Source organism: Entelurus aequoreus, linkage group LG06 (assembly GCF_033978785.1).
Source record: "Entelurus aequoreus isolate RoL-2023_Sb linkage group LG06, RoL_Eaeq_v1.1, whole genome shotgun sequence".
NCBI lineage: Eukaryota > Metazoa > Chordata > Actinopteri > Syngnathiformes > Syngnathidae > Entelurus > Entelurus aequoreus.
The window spans coordinates 15884673-15900529 of NC_084736.1; the positions used below are offsets into that span (position 1 = coordinate 15884673).

Sequence of the window (15857 nt, forward strand, 5' to 3'; positions counted from 1 at the left end):
TTTATTTTATTTTTTTGTCATAAATAAATACAATCATGTGTGCTTACGGACTGTATCCCTGCAGACTGTATCGATCTATATTTATATACAATGTATATATTGTGTTTTTATGTTGATTTAATAAAAATAAAAAAATAAATAAATAAAAAAAAATATATATATATATATATATATATTTTTTTTTTATTTTTTTTTTTTTCTTGTGCGGCCCGGTACCAATCGGTCCACGGACCGGTACCGGGCCGCGGCCCTGTGGTTGGGGACCACTGCTATAGAGCATTGGAGACGCATTCTGTGGAGTGATGAATCACACTTTTCCATCTGGCAATCTGATGGATGAGTCTGGGTTTGGAGGTTGCCAGGAGAACGGTACATTTGTGCCGAGTGTGAAATTTGGTGGAGGAGGAATTATGGTGTGGGGTTGTTTTTCCAGGAGTTGGGCTTGGCACCTTAGTTCCAGTGAAAGGAACTTTGAATGCTCCAGGATACCAAAACATTTTGGACAATTCCATGCAACCAACCTTGTGGGAACAGTTTGGAGCGGGCCTGTTTCTCTTCCAACATGACTGTGCACCAGTGCACAAAGCAAGGTCCATAAAGACATGGATGACAAGAGTCTGGTGTGGATGAACTTGACTGGCCTGCACAGAGTCCTGACCTGAACACCTTTGGGATGAATTAGAACGGAGACTGAGAGCCAGGCCTTCTCGACCAACGTCAGTGTGTGACCTCACCAATGCGCTTTTGGAAGAATGGTCGAAAATCCCTATAAACACACTCCGCAACCTTGTGGACAGCCTTCCCAGAAGAGTTGAAGCTGTAATAGCTGCAAAAGGTGGACCAACGTCATATTGAACCCTATGGGTTAGGAGTGGGATGGCACTTCCAAGTTCATATGTGAGTCAAATACCTTTGGCAATATAGCGTATATAAGGGCAATAACCATAGAGTGTTTCCCATAAACTGCCAAGACACCTGTGGCGGTGGGGGCGTGACTATGTGCGTGACTATGGGCGTGGTCATCATGACATCATCGGGTAATTTGCATAATTTACTACAATGATATGACTTTCTCTAAAAAGGCTCAAAAAATGTATACTTACTAATTAATAATAACAGTTTTGTTTTAAACGTCCATCCATCCATCCATCCATCCATTTTACAATATAATTACAACACTTTATGTACATATTTATATACAGATTTGAACAATAAGTTATTCACTGAAATATATTTATTAATTGTGGTTCTTACAAAAAATATATTTTATAAAAATATAAAAGCTAAAATGTCTCTTAAAGCTCTGCCCCTTTAATTAGTGCATACTAAATCATTTAACTTTAGCCTACTACTACAACCATATTATTTACCAGCAACATAAAGTGAAACAGAGGCAGAGGTGTCCTGCCACAGTCAGTAACAAATAAACAGAAAACAGTAGTGGTGGTAGATAAGACACAAAGCTTCATCAAACATCTGATCCACTGAACAAAGAGCTCCAAAAATCTTGATCCTACACTTCTCTTTTGTAAAGTAAATCTGAACAGCCGATATGGGCATCTACATCAACTATATGATTTGCCTGAGAAGCTGGACAGGACAAAAATAATAATAATAATAATAGTAAAAATAATAATACATTTTTGTGGCGGCCTTAATTCTTTCGTGGCGGGCCGCCACAAATAAATGACTGTGTGGGAAACACTGCCATATGTATTAATTTGTATATTTATTTTTTCAAAAGCACACTATGTTGAGGTCAAAGTTCAGACTTTTTTCAGTCACAAAGAAAAATGTCACAACACAAAAGAAGGACAATCTTGCTAGAATACTGTGAATAATGATATTTACTTCCCATCTAGTTGTATTCTTGTTGGGAAACAGACAAACATTAGTATGAGAATAGAGCACACAAACATGTATGTGAGGGGGGGGGGTCGGTAAAATGCGCCCTGTGGACGGGCGTGGTCATGTTTAGGGCAGATGAGAGACTCAAGGTGGCAAAGGTGGTTCCGGGTTTTAAAGCCCCACCAAAGCACAACATTCCCACAGCGTGATTAGCCTCTTGCAGCTAAAGTGATAGCTCCTCCTAAGTCAGGTTACAGCCCCCCGGGGCCAAGCGGACCCCCCCTCCCCGCCACTGATTGGCAGGCTGGAGAAGATTTACAAAAACAACATGATTCTTTCACTGGCCGAGTGTGTGGCAGCAAGTAGAGATCTAAAGATAGCTTTGCTTGGGAATGTTTATGCAAGACGGTTCCGTCGCGGGGTCGCCCATTCCGACGGCTTTTAACCAGCATGAAGCGGCGGAGCACTTCCTGTGCCTGACGCAGACATTAAGCCATCAAACGGGTCAGAAAAGCCGAGCCGGGGGGCGGGCTTCCAACAAAATACTAGCTTGGGCTCGTCTTGTCTTGTCTGAAACGACATCCAAACTCAATTATCTTCCTTACTTTGGAGCTCAAATTAGATGTTCCTTTAAAAGAGGAGCTGTCATCCTAACCCAGGCAAAAACTTGATTTATATATTTTATTTATTTTTTCTGGAAAATGCACCATAACCACCAAAAAGGGGTACCAAAGTAGTCATATATGTTCAAATGTCAAAACCAGTGAAGTTGGCACGTTGTGTAAATCGTAAATAAAAACAAAATACAATGATTTGCAAATCCTTTTCAACCTATATTTAATTGAATAGACTGCAAAGACAAGATATTTAATGTTCGAACTAGAAAACTTTGTTATTTTTTGCTAATATTAGCTCATTTGGAATTTGATGCCTGCAACATGTTCCAAAAAAGCTGGCCCAAGTGGCAAAAAAGTTGAGGAATGCTCATCAAACACTTATTTGGAACATCCCACAGGTGAACAGGCTAATTGCGAACAGGTGGGTGCCATGATTGGGTAAAAAAAAGCAGCTTCCATGAAGGATGGGGCGAGGGTCACCACTTTGTGAACAAATGCGTGAGCAAATTGCCAAACAGTTTAAAGAACAACATTTCCCAACCAGCTTTTGCAAGGAATTTAGGGATTTCACCATCTACGGTCCGTAATATCATCAAAAGGTTCAGAGAATCTGGAGAAACCACTGCACGTAAGCGATGATATTACGGACCTTCGTTCCCTCAGGCGGTGTGTAAAGGATATCACCACATGGGCTCAGGAACACTTCAGAAAACCACTGTCAGTAACTACAGTTTGTCTCTACATCTGTAAGTGCAAGTTAAAACTCTACTATGCAAAGCGAAAGCCAATTTATCAACAACACCCAGAAACGCCACCGGCTTGTGTTTTGCGGTCTGACGAGTCCACATTTCCAAATTTTTTTGGGAAACTGTGGATGTTGTGTCATCCGGAACAAAAAGGTGAAGAACCATCCGGATTGTTATAGGCGCAAAGTTGAAAAGCCAGCATCTGTGATAGTATGGGGGTGTATTAGTGCCCAAAGTGTGGGTAACTCACACATCTGTGAAGGCACCATTAATGCTGAAAGGTACATACAGGTTTTGGAGCAACATATGTTGCCATCCAAGCAACGTTATTATGGACGCCCCTCCTTATTTCAACAAGCCACGTGTTACAACAGCGTGGCTTCATAGTAAAAGAGTGCAGGTACTAGACTGGCCTGCCTGTAGTTCAGAACTGTCTCCCATTGAAAATGTGTGGCGCATTATGAAGCCTAAAATACCACAACGGAGACTGTTGAACAACTTAAGCTGTACATCAAGCAAGAATGGGAAAGAATTCCACCTGAAAAGCTTCAAAAATGTGTCTCCTCAGTTCCCAAACATTTACTGAGTGTTGTTAAAAGGAAAGGCCATGTAACACAGTGGTTAAAATGCCCCTGTGCCAACTTTTTTGCAATGTGTTGCTGCTATTAAATTCTAAGTTAATGATTATTTGCAAAAAAAAAATAAAAAATTACGTTTCTCAGTTTGAACATTAAATATCTTGTCTTTGCAGTCAATTCAATTGAATATAAGTTGAAAAGGATTTGCAAATCATTGTATTCTGTTTTTATTTACGAATTACACAACGTGCCAACTTCACTGGTTTTGTATATACAGTATAGATCTATCTATCGATCAATCGGGTGAAATCTTTATTTCTCTAAAATTCAGCAAATGTCCCCCAGACCGCAGTTTGCCTTCCTGGTGGTGCTCAAAGCATTTCCAAATGACAGAAGAGTGTGTCTAAGCAGTGTTTTCTTCGCACTTATGGAAGTGACAAAGGTTGGGTTTCACACTTCTGGAGGGTTTTTTTTCCCCTCGCTAAAATAATGCCCACTCCCTGGGCTTGTGGTGGCGGATCTTCACTCTGCCTGATTAGATAACTGAATAAATGCATAATGCAAAACACACCTCTCTTTCACATTTAATATGTACCTCTACTCGCTAAATATAGTAAATAAAGTCGCTAAAGTGCATCACAGATTATTTGGTGTGTTGTGAAGTGGAGTAACGCCAAATCTACACTTATATTATGAATTAAATAAGTTTATTTCGGTCATATAATCAAACATCAACCGTTTTGTGTGGCCAGTTTAACAGTACAGATTAGACATATTTAACAATCATACACATTTACACACAAAAAGAAAAGAAAAGAAAAATAATGACCGAAAAAGGAATAGGGTGAAGCCAAAGCTTATATTTGCCTATCCTATACATTCACTGAAAATTTGATTGCCTGGAACATCAACGTTAAAAAAAAACTGTTGTTACTATATTTTATAATTTTCAATTATTTCACCTTTCAAGGTTTTCTTGAACCTTAACAAAGAAGTACCTGTCTTCAACTCATCACTGAGCTTGTTCCACCATTTAACTCCTAAAACTGAAATACATTTGTATTTTATATTTGTCCTTACTTTACCTATTTCAAAGATCAATATCCCCCGTAAATTATAGTTTTCTCCTCTTAATTGAAATAACCTAAGAACACAAGCTGGAATGCTGTTGTTCTTTACTCGAAACATCATTTCCATTGTTTTTAAAAACACAATATCTGAAAATTTTAACACATTAGACACATTAGTAGGTTCATAGTAGCACGCTTTGTGTATTATTCTAATGACCCTTTTTTTAAGTTTAATTATCGGGTCTATGTTTCCCCAAACTTCAACACAATATGTTAAATATGGAAAAATAAAAGAATAATATAACATATGCAGACATTTCTTATTCAGTATGTGTTTGACTTTATAAAGAATCGCAATGGATTTGGATATTTTTCCCTTTATATATTCAATATGCGGTTTCCAACAGAATTTATGATCAATTATTATTCTCAAGAATTGAGTTTCATATACTCTATCAATGTCCACTAGATTTAATTATATTTTATTATACTTTTATTTGTTTATGAGCAAGGGCGAACTGGCCGAGAATTGATAAAGCTCGCCAAAAAAAAGAGTGTTGTACAGTATCCGATACAGACGATACGAAAAGTAAAACAGGTATCAATGTATGTTTTGCATATTGGTATCAACTTGGTATCAAAGTATCAACACTTTTGACAACCCTAGTAAAATGTAGGGCTGCAACAACTAATCGATTAAGTCGATTAAAATCGATTATTCAAATAGTTGCCGATTAATTTAGTCATCGATTCGTTGGATCTATGCTATGCGCAGTTTTTTTTTTTTTTTTTTTTTTTTTTTTAATAAACCTTTATTTATAAACTGCAACATTTACAAACAGCTGAAAAACAATAATCAAAATAAGTATGGTGCCAGTATGCTGTTTTTTTCCAATAAAATACTGGATAGGATAGAAATGTAGTTTGTCTCTTTTATCCGATTATTAATCGATTAATCGAAGTAATAATTGACAGATTAATCGATTATCAAATTAATCGTTAGTTGCAGCCCTAGTAAAATGAATAAGATATCACACAATCACTCCAATATCTTCATAGCGGGCAAAATATTGTTAATTGCTGGATATTGCGCTGAAATACAAATTAAATCGATAAAAACTATTTTAAAAGTTTACTAAAAAAAATGGCAATGAGCAGAGCATTGTTGTTGATTAATGGCACAATTGAGCGACACACATGCAGTTCTTGGCTGCAACCAGCAGAGGCGCTGTTGCTGATTCAGTCTGTAGGAGGTGAATAAGTTGGGCTACTAAAAGGCCAAAAGTCACACACTATAATAAACGTCTGTCATCCATTTTCCACACCCCGAAAGTTTTCACGCTAACATGCGTGCGACATACAACATGCGACGTACAACATGGCGCCGACACAGTGAGCGACTCACCTGACGTGTCCCACATGTTCAGCTCAATGCGGTGCTTGTCGATCTCGAAGCTGGCCGTGTAGTTCTCAAACACGGTGGGCACGTAGCTCTGAAAAAAATATATATATATATATATGAGTTTCAAATATTCAGACACACCAACTAACACTGATATTTAATTAACTGCAGAGTCTCCTGTAGTAGCTGGCTGTGTGGTCTGGAAAACATACCAGGGTCTCTAATTGGCGTAGGGTCGAATAAAATGTCCATTACCAACTGTGGCTGTAGGCAACTTCATAGGATGAGTGGTCATCATCCAGCAGCTTCATCTAGCTCTGCATGCGCTTTAAAATGTCGGCTGTTGGTGCTATAACTAGAGATAATGGCTTTTTTGCCCATATCCGATATTCCGATATTGTCCAACTCTTAATTACCGATTCCGATATCAACCGATACCGATATATACACTCGTGGAATTAACACATTATTATGCCTAATTTTGTTGTGATGCCCCGCTGGATGCATTAAACAATGTAACAAGGTTTTCCAAAATAAATCAACTCAAGTTATGGGAAAAAAATGCCAACATGGCACTGCCATATTTATTATTGAAGTCACAAAGTGCATCATTTTTTTTAACATGCCTCAAAACAGCAGCTCGGAATTTGGGACATGCTCTCCCTGAGAGCGCATGAGGAGGTTGAGGTGGGCGGCGTTGGGGGTAGCGGGGGGTGTATATTGTAGCGTCCCGGAAGAGTTTGTGCTGCAAGGGGTTCTGGGTATTTGTTCTGTTGTGTTTATGTTGTGTTACGGTGCGGATGTTCTCCCGAAATGTGTTTGGCATTCTTGTTTGGTGTGGGTTCACAATGTGGCGCATATTTGTAACAGTGTTAAAGTTGTTCATACGACCACCCTCAGTGTGACCTGTATGGCTGTTGACCAAGTATGGCCTTGCATTCACTTGTGTGTGTGAAAAGCCGTAGATATTATGCAAAGGCAGTGCCTTTAAGGTTTATTGGCGCTCTGTACTTCTCCCTACGTCCGTGTACCACACCGTACAGCGGCGTTTTAAAAAGTCATGAATTTTACTTTTTGAAACCGATACCGATCATTTTGAGACCGATACCGATAATTTCCGATATTACATTTTAAAGCATTTATCTCTAGTTATAACGCATGCGTATTACAACTTTGTCGTATTGTTTGCAATGAAATCATCAGCAAAATTATTTCTGACTGAGCAATTTGCTCATTGCCGCCATTACAACATCGGTTGTTACACCAGTGGGAAAATATTCAGAGACCCCTTTAAAATTGTCAGTCTTTGTTTCATTGCAGCCCATTTGCTCAAATCCAAAAAGTGTATTTTATTTCTCACTATTGTACACACAGCTCCGCATCTTGACAGAAAAAAATTGACACGTATAAATTTTTGCAAACGTATTAAAAATAAAAAAACTCAAAAATCACTTGTACATAAGTATTCCGACAAGAGATAGTTGTGCCAAGCTTGTGCCATCGCATTGAAAAAGACTTAAGGCGTGGCGAAGTTGGTAGAGTGGCTGTGCCAGCAATCGGAGGGTTGCTGGTTACTGGGTTTCAATCCCCACCTTCTACCATCCCAGTCATGTCTGTTGTGTCTTTGGGCAAGACACTTCACCCTTGCTCCTGATGGGTGCTGGTTAGCGCCTTGCATGCCATCAGTGTGTGAATGTGTGTGTGAATGGGTGAATGTGGAAATACTGTCAAAGCGCTTTGAGTACCTTGAAGGTAGAAAAGCGCTATACAAGTATAACCCATTTACCATTATTTATTATTTAAAAAGAGCATTAACAAAGTATTGAGCTAAGGGTCTGAATACTTATGTACTGTATTTTCCGGACCATAGGGCGCACCGGATTATAAGGTGCACTGCCGATGAATGGTCTATTTTCGATATGTTTTCATATAAAAGGCTCACCAGATTATAGTGCGCATTAAAGGAGTCATATTATTTATTTATTTATTTTCTAAATGTAAAACACTTCCTTGTGGTCTACATAACATGTAATGGTGGTTCTTTGGTCAAAATGTTGCATACATTATGTTTTACAGATCATCTTCAAGCCGCTTTCTGACAGTCGCTACCGGATGCGGCGTTTTGTGGGCGGTCTTATTTAGGTGGCTCACCTTCGACAGCGTCTCCCCCCCGTCATCTTTTGAATCCCGTTCCTACTGTGTTCCTTGACTTTGTGTCATTCAAACCCTTTTTCTTATGAAAATTCTACACTAGCTGAAATGAAGTTGTCACTTTGACTATTGATTCCAAAGCAGGTTTTCCACTAGTTTGTTGGTAAACGACGATAATAATCCAACAAAATGGAAACTGTGTAATATTACCATGACGCGGCCTTCCAAGGGCTTTGGTATCTGCGATGTGGCCCATGATGAAAATGAGTTAGACGCCCTTGGTCTATGTCGTCTTAATAAGGAAACGTTAATGTCTCTTGTTTTCAGGTTCCGAAATGTCTCATATATAAGTGAATAAAGTCTCGTCGTGCTCATTTGATCATGCATGCAAACTCCATATGCTGTTGTGTAGAACCAATCAAAAATGTTGGACACTTTCTCATGCTAGTGTCTCCAAACCAGGGGTCACCAACGCGGTGCCCGCGGGCACCAGGTAGCCCGTAAGGACCAGATGAGTAGCCCGCTGGCCTGTTCTAAAAATAGCTCAAATAGCAGCGCTTACCAGTGAGCTGCCTCTATTTTTTAAATTGTATTTATTTACTAGCAAGCTGGTCTCGCTTTGCTCCACATTTTTAATTCTAAGAGAGACAAAACTCAAATAGAATTTGAAAATCCAAGAAAATATTTTAAAGACTTGGTCTTCACTTGTTTAAATAAATGCATACATTTTTTTTACTTTGCTTCTTATAACTTTCAGAAAGACAATTTTAGAGAAAAAATACAACCTTAAAAATGATTTTAGGATTTTTAAACACATATACTTTTTTACCTTTTAAATTCCTTCCTCTTCTTTCCTGACAATTTAGTTTTTTTTATTGTAAAGAATAATTAAAACAATTTAATTTAATTCTTCATTTTAGCTTCTGTTTTTTCGACGAAGAATATTTGTGAAATATTTCTTCAAACTTATTATGATTAAAATTCAAAAAAAGTATTCTGGAAAATCTAGAAAATCTGTAGAATCAAATTTAAATCTTATTTCAAAGTCTTTTGAATTTCTTTTAAAATTTTTGTTCTGGAAAATCTAGAAGAAATAATGATTTGTCTTTGTTAGAAATATAGCTTAGTCCAATTTGTTATATATTCTAACAAAGTGCAGATTGGATTTTAACCTATTTAAAACATGTCACCAAAATTCTAAAATTAGTCTTAATCAGGAAAAATTACTAATGATGTTCCATAATTTATTTTTTAAATTTTTTCAAAAAGATTCGAATTAGCTAGTTTTTCTCTTCTTTTTTTCGGTTGAATTTTGAATTTTAAAGAGTCGAAATTGAAGATAAACTATGTTTCAAAATTTGATTGTCATTTTTTTCGTGTTTTCTCCTCTTTTAAACCGTTCAATTAAGTGTAAATATCATTAATTATTAATAATAACATAGAGTTAAAGGTAAATTGAGCAAATTGGCTATTTCTGGCAATTTATTCAAGTGTGTATCAAACTGGTAGCCCTTCGCATTAATCACTACCCAAGAAGTAGCTCTTGGTTTCAAAAAGGTTGGTGACCCCTGCTCCAAACGTTTGACTAGGGCAGGGGTCGGCAACCCAAAACGTTGTCTGAGCCATATTGGACCAAAAATAGAAAAAACGAATCTGCCTTGAGCCGCAAAAAATGAAAAGCCGTATGTAAGTCTTATAATGACGTAAGTGGCTGTATTAGCTATAATAGCCTACTATCAAAATGACTGTGTCGCAGGCTGAAGCAAATCTTCGTTGACAGAAATGTTGAAATGTAATATTTATTTGACACATTTTTACAACATTAGAAACCATTAGTAAATCAGAGGTTACTCAGAAGGTGAGATAACTCCTGGAAATGACTGGCTTTTAATGGCCAAAGGTATAGATGTGTGTGTCCAAGTTTAAGAAAACGGCAGGCTGTCTTCTTCTGATGGATTTATTACAATCTTTGGCAAGCTAGGTAATGTTTGCTGTGGTCTGGAACAACATGGCACACAAACAACTATCTGAAATGCAGCCAATATTACACACAGATAATGTGTCATGAGACATACAAAACTAAATTATATACAAAGAGGATACAAGTAAAGGATATTAAATGAGCTCAAATATACCTACAAATGAGGCACGATGATGCAATATGTACATACAGCTAGCCTAAATAGCATGTTAGCCTTGATTAGCTTGCAGTCATGCACTGACCAAATATGACTTATTAGCACTCCAACAAGTCAATAACATCAACAGAGCGCACCTTTGTGCAGTCACGCACAGCATAAAACGTTTGGTAGACAAAGTGAGACAAAGGAGTGGCATAAAACAAGTTGTACATGTAAACCAGGGGTGTGCAAAGTGCGGCCCGGGGGCCATTTGCCGCCCGCAGCTAATTGTTTACCGGCCCGCCACACATTGTGGAAATGCTATTGCAAAAATTAAAAAAACATTTAAAAAAGTGGAATGAGGTGAAATCTAACTAGAAAAAGTTGCAATGTTGACACAAAGCTGCCATGTAGGCTTTCTTTTTCTTCTTTGGTCTACCTTTCTTGTTTTCTTTTTTTGCCATTGCTCAAAAAAAAAAAAAAATCAATGTTATAACGAATTATTGACCTATTCAAGGCTCCAATTATTTTTAAATATTTCACTTTAAAATGTTTTATGTGGGAAATATTGCATATATTGTGTGGTTGCCATACAAAAACATCAACATTTTATTTGACAAAAGAGCATAAAACAAACAAAATAATAGTTCAAACGTAAAATCGACAGATATATCTGAAGTTGAGCTTGTAACTTAAGTGTTGAAAGTTAAAAAAAAAAACTAATAAAAATGTATCACTTTCTGAGTGGGGCACCTTTTGGATCCCAAATATATTTAATGGGATTTTATTTATCTTTTCACTGTGATTTCTCAAAAATAATAATGAATTAAAATCAATGGTGTCCTGCATTATTGATATTTTTACGGCTCTAATTACTTCACATCAAACATTGCTTTCTCAATGTTTTGGGCAGTGGGGGGAAATACTGCATATTTCAGTTTTATCATAAAAAACTAAGTTGTCTTTGACAGAAAAAGCATAAAACCTTTTTGTTTTTTTAAACTTTATATCAACCTGAAGTTGATATACTGTACAGATTTACTGTAAGCGTTATATAAATAAAATAATAATAATTTGACTTGTTTTTAACATTTTAATGACTTAGACCCTTTATGGTCCCTGGGAGCCCTAAAGGTAAAAAACAGACAAAATCCATACATTTTGTTATGGTTTGAAAATTAAAAATATCAAAATGGCCCCCGCATGCTTTAATTTTTCCGTGTGCGGCCCTCAGTGGAAAAAGTTTGGACACCCTGATGTAAACAAACTACGATGAGTTCAAGGATTGCTGAAATTAGTAGGACAAAACAGTGCTTGCTAAATACCCTCATCAGTGAAGCATGTATAACATAAACAGTGGGATTTCTAACAATTAGGGAGGTTTGTGTCATGTTTGTCCTCCGACAGAAACCATATCAAAACAAAAAGTGAAATTTTCTCCTCCATCTTTTTCCATTTTAACACATTTTTGAAAAAGCTCCAGGGAGCCACTAGGGCGGCGCTAAAGAGCCGCATGCGGCTCTAGAGCCCCGCTGACCCGCGGACTAGGTTGATGCGTTCTCCTGAGAGCTGTTTCCCAACATGTTTATGTCCAACAAAATATAAAAGAAGTACAGTAAGGGACAAGCGGTAGAAAATGGATGTATAGATGTTGAAAGAGTAACTAAATTGGATCATATAGTAGTGGTGTACCTAATGAATTGTCCAGCAAATGTGCATTTTTTTAAAAAGTATTTTTACTTTGATGTTAGTTTCATGTTCAGGCTGGTCAGTACAAAAAAATGGTAAAGTTGTTTGGGACCTACCTCCGGGTAGCAGTCCTTGGCAAAAACGTGCAGCAGCGCCGTCTTGCCACACTGCGCGTCCCCGACCACCACGATCTTACAGCGGCTGCCCTGGTTGTCCATGCTCGCCGGTCAGAGGTGCGCTGTGGTCCTGCTAGTGGTCCTGGTGGTGGTCCTGGTGGTGGATGTCATCCAGCATCCGAGAAGACCACCGAGCACCGACGGAACAAAAGTGGAGCAGAGTTAGCGGTGGATTCCTTGCAACCCGGCCGGCGTGTAGCTCCTCTGATGCGGCTGACAGAGTGACTGACCGCCGGCTGCTGGAAGCTGGAAGCATGAGGTGAGAGGCCACGCCCACCTCCTACGTCACTGAAAGGTAATAGGCTGCGAGATGAAGGGTCAAGGTGGAATTGCTGAGTCAAACTTTGTTGAACGCCCGAAACATTTGTTCATAAATATTTAATTCATTCATAAATAATACACATAATATACGCCAACAATTTTAGAGATGTCGATATCATGAGAGGAAAACTCCTAATTATGAGACAAAATGTCGAAATTATGAGGGAAAAAAAATCGAAATTAGGAGATAAAAATTGAAATTATGAGATTTTAAAAAATTGAGAATATGACAAAAAGTAAATGTATGCATGATTAGTCGGGCATAATTAAGACTTGGTGTCTAATAGTTCTGATTTCCTTATCTCATACTTTTTATGTCATATTCTCGACTTTGTATCTCATAATTTTGACTTTGACATGCATATGAAAAAAACACCCCAACAATCAGAGATGTCGAAATCATGAGAGGAAAACTCTAATTATGAGACAAAAAGTCGAAATTATGAGATAAAAAAAAAGTCGAAATTATGAGATAAAAAAAAATCGAAATTATGAGATTTTAAAAAATTGAAATTATGAGATAAAAAAAGTCGAAATTATGAGACAAAAAGTCAAAATTATGAGATAAAAAAGTTGAAATTATCAGATAAAAAGTCAAAATCATGAAAGGAAAACTCCTCATTATGAGACAAAATGTCGAAATTAGGAGATAAAAAAGTCGAAATTAGGAGATTAAAAAATCGAATTTATGAGATTTTAAAAAATTGAAATTATGAGATAAAAAAAAGTCGAAATTATAAGAAAAAAAGTCAAAATTATGAGACAAAAAGTCAAAATTATGAGATAAAAAAGTTGAAATTATCAGATAAAAAGTCGAAATCATGAAAGGAAAACTCCTAATTATGAGACAAAATGTCAAAATTAGGAGATAAAAAAGTCGAAATTAGGAGATAAAAAAATCGAAATTAGGAGATTTTAAAAAATTGAAATTATGAGATAAAAAAAAGTCGAAATTATGAGACAAAAAGTCAAAATTATGAGATAAAAAAGTTGAAATTATCAGATAAAAAGTCGAAATCATGAAAGGAAAACTCCTAATTATGAGACAAAATGTCGAAATTAGGAGATAAAAAAATCGAAATTATGAGATTAAAAAAAATCGAAATTATGAGATTTAAAAAAAATTGAAATTATGAGATAAAAAAAGTCGAAATTATGAGACAAAAGTCAAAATTATGAGATAAAAAAGTTGAAATTATCAGATAAAAAGTCGAAATCATGAAAGGAAAACTCCTAATTATGAGACAAAATGTCGAAATTAGGAGATAAAAAAGTCGAAATTATGAGACAAAAAGTCGAAATTAGGAGATAAAAAATCGAAATATTAGACAAAAAATCGAAATTAGGAGATAAAAAGTCGAAATTATGAGATAAAAAACTTTAAATTACGAGATTAAAAAAGTAGAAATTAGGAGATAAAAAGTCATTATATGCATAATTAGTCGGGCATAATTATGACATTTTGTCTCATAATTCTGATTTTCTTATCTCATGCATTTTACTTTTTATCTCATAATTTCGACTTTGTACCTCATAATTTTGACTTTGACATGCATATGCAAAAATACCCCAACAATCATAGAGATGTCGAAATCATGAGAGAAAATCTCCGAATTATGAGGCAAAATGTCGAAATTATGAGATTTTAAAAAAGTCGAAATTAAGAGACAAAAAGTCAAAATTATGAGATAAAAAAAATCGAAATTATGAGATTAAATAAAATTGAAATTATGAGATTAAAAAATCGAAATCATGAGACAAAAAATCAAAATTATGAGATTAAAAAATTGAAATTATGAGATAAAAAGTCGAAATCATTAGAGGAAAAATCCTAATTATGAGACAAAATGTCGAAATTATGAGATAAAAAAAAATCGAAATTATGAGACAAAAAAAATCGAAATTATGAGATTAAAAAAATCGAAATTATGACATAAAAAACTCGAAATTACGAGATTCAAAACATTTTAATTATGAGATAAAAAGTGATTATATGCATAATTAGTCGGGCATAATTATGACATTTCGTCTCATAATTCAGATTTTCTTATCTCATACATTTTACTTTTTATCTCATCATTTTTACTTTGGATCTCATAATTTTGACTTTGACATGCATATGCCAAAATACCCCAACAATCATAGAGATGTCGAACTCATGAGAGGAAAAATCCTAATTATGAGACAAAATGTCGAAATTATGAGATAAAAAAATCGAAATTATTGGACAAAAAAATCGAAATTATGAGATTAAAAAAAATCGAAATTATGACATAAAAAACTCGAAATTACGAGATTCAAAACATTTTAATTATGAGATATAAAGTGATTATATGCATAATTAGTCGGGCATAATTATGACACTTCGTCTCATAATTCTGATTTTCTTATCTCATACATTTTACTTTTTATCTCATCATTTTTACTTTGGATCTCATAATTTTGACTTTGACATGCATATGCCAAAATACCCCAACAATCATAGAGATGTCGAACTCATGAGAGGAAAATTCCTACTTATGAGACAAAATGTCAAAATTATGAGATTAAAAAAAATCGAAATTACGAGACAAAAAGTTGACATTATGAGATAAAAAAAAGTCGAAATTATGAGATTTTAAAAAATGTTAATTATGAGATCAAAAGTCATTGTATGCGTAATCATTCATCTATTGTTCAGTCGGTTCTTAAAAACAGCACAACATTCCTATTTTTAAAAAGGATCTTTGACTAGCGACTAGGATCTTTAAGTAGTATTTTTCAGTCAGTCCTTAAAAACACCACAACACTCCTGTCTTTTAGAGGATCTTTGATTAGCAATTTTGCTGTAGGCGCCCCAAAACAGCATACCATCCTGTCATATAGAGGATCTTTGAAGTGTTTTTGGACTAGGTGCCAAAAAACATCAGAGTGCTTGTATCATATAAAGGAGCTTTGATTATTATTTTTACTGTTGCTTATCTTATAAATAATATAAAAGGAAGTGATTTTGGAATAGGTGCTTAAAGGATCTTTGATTAGAATGTTTGCAGGGGATGCTTTGAAACAGAAAAGTGTTGCCTACATAATAAAGGATCTTTGACTGGCGCTTTTTTTTTTGCAGGAGATGCTTAAAAACAGCAAAGTGTGCTTCTCATAG

General features: G+C 35.8%; 1 protein-coding gene across 1 annotated transcript in view; it reads right to left on the bottom strand.

Annotated features, from left to right (window-relative positions):
- The window catches only part of rnd2 (Rho family GTPase 2), a 98051-nt gene extending 85446 nt beyond the window's left edge, over positions 1-12605 (bottom strand). Inside the window, exons 1-2 of the mRNA XM_062050071.1 lie at positions 12338-12605; positions 6265-6352 (exon numbers count right to left, since the gene is read on the bottom strand). Of these exons, the coding sequence (XP_061906055.1) occupies positions 6265-6352; positions 12338-12439 (190 nt within the window). The 5' untranslated portion in view covers positions 12440-12605. The remainder of the gene's footprint in view (positions 1-6264; positions 6353-12337) is intronic.
- Positions 12606-15857: the final 3252 nt, after the last annotated feature.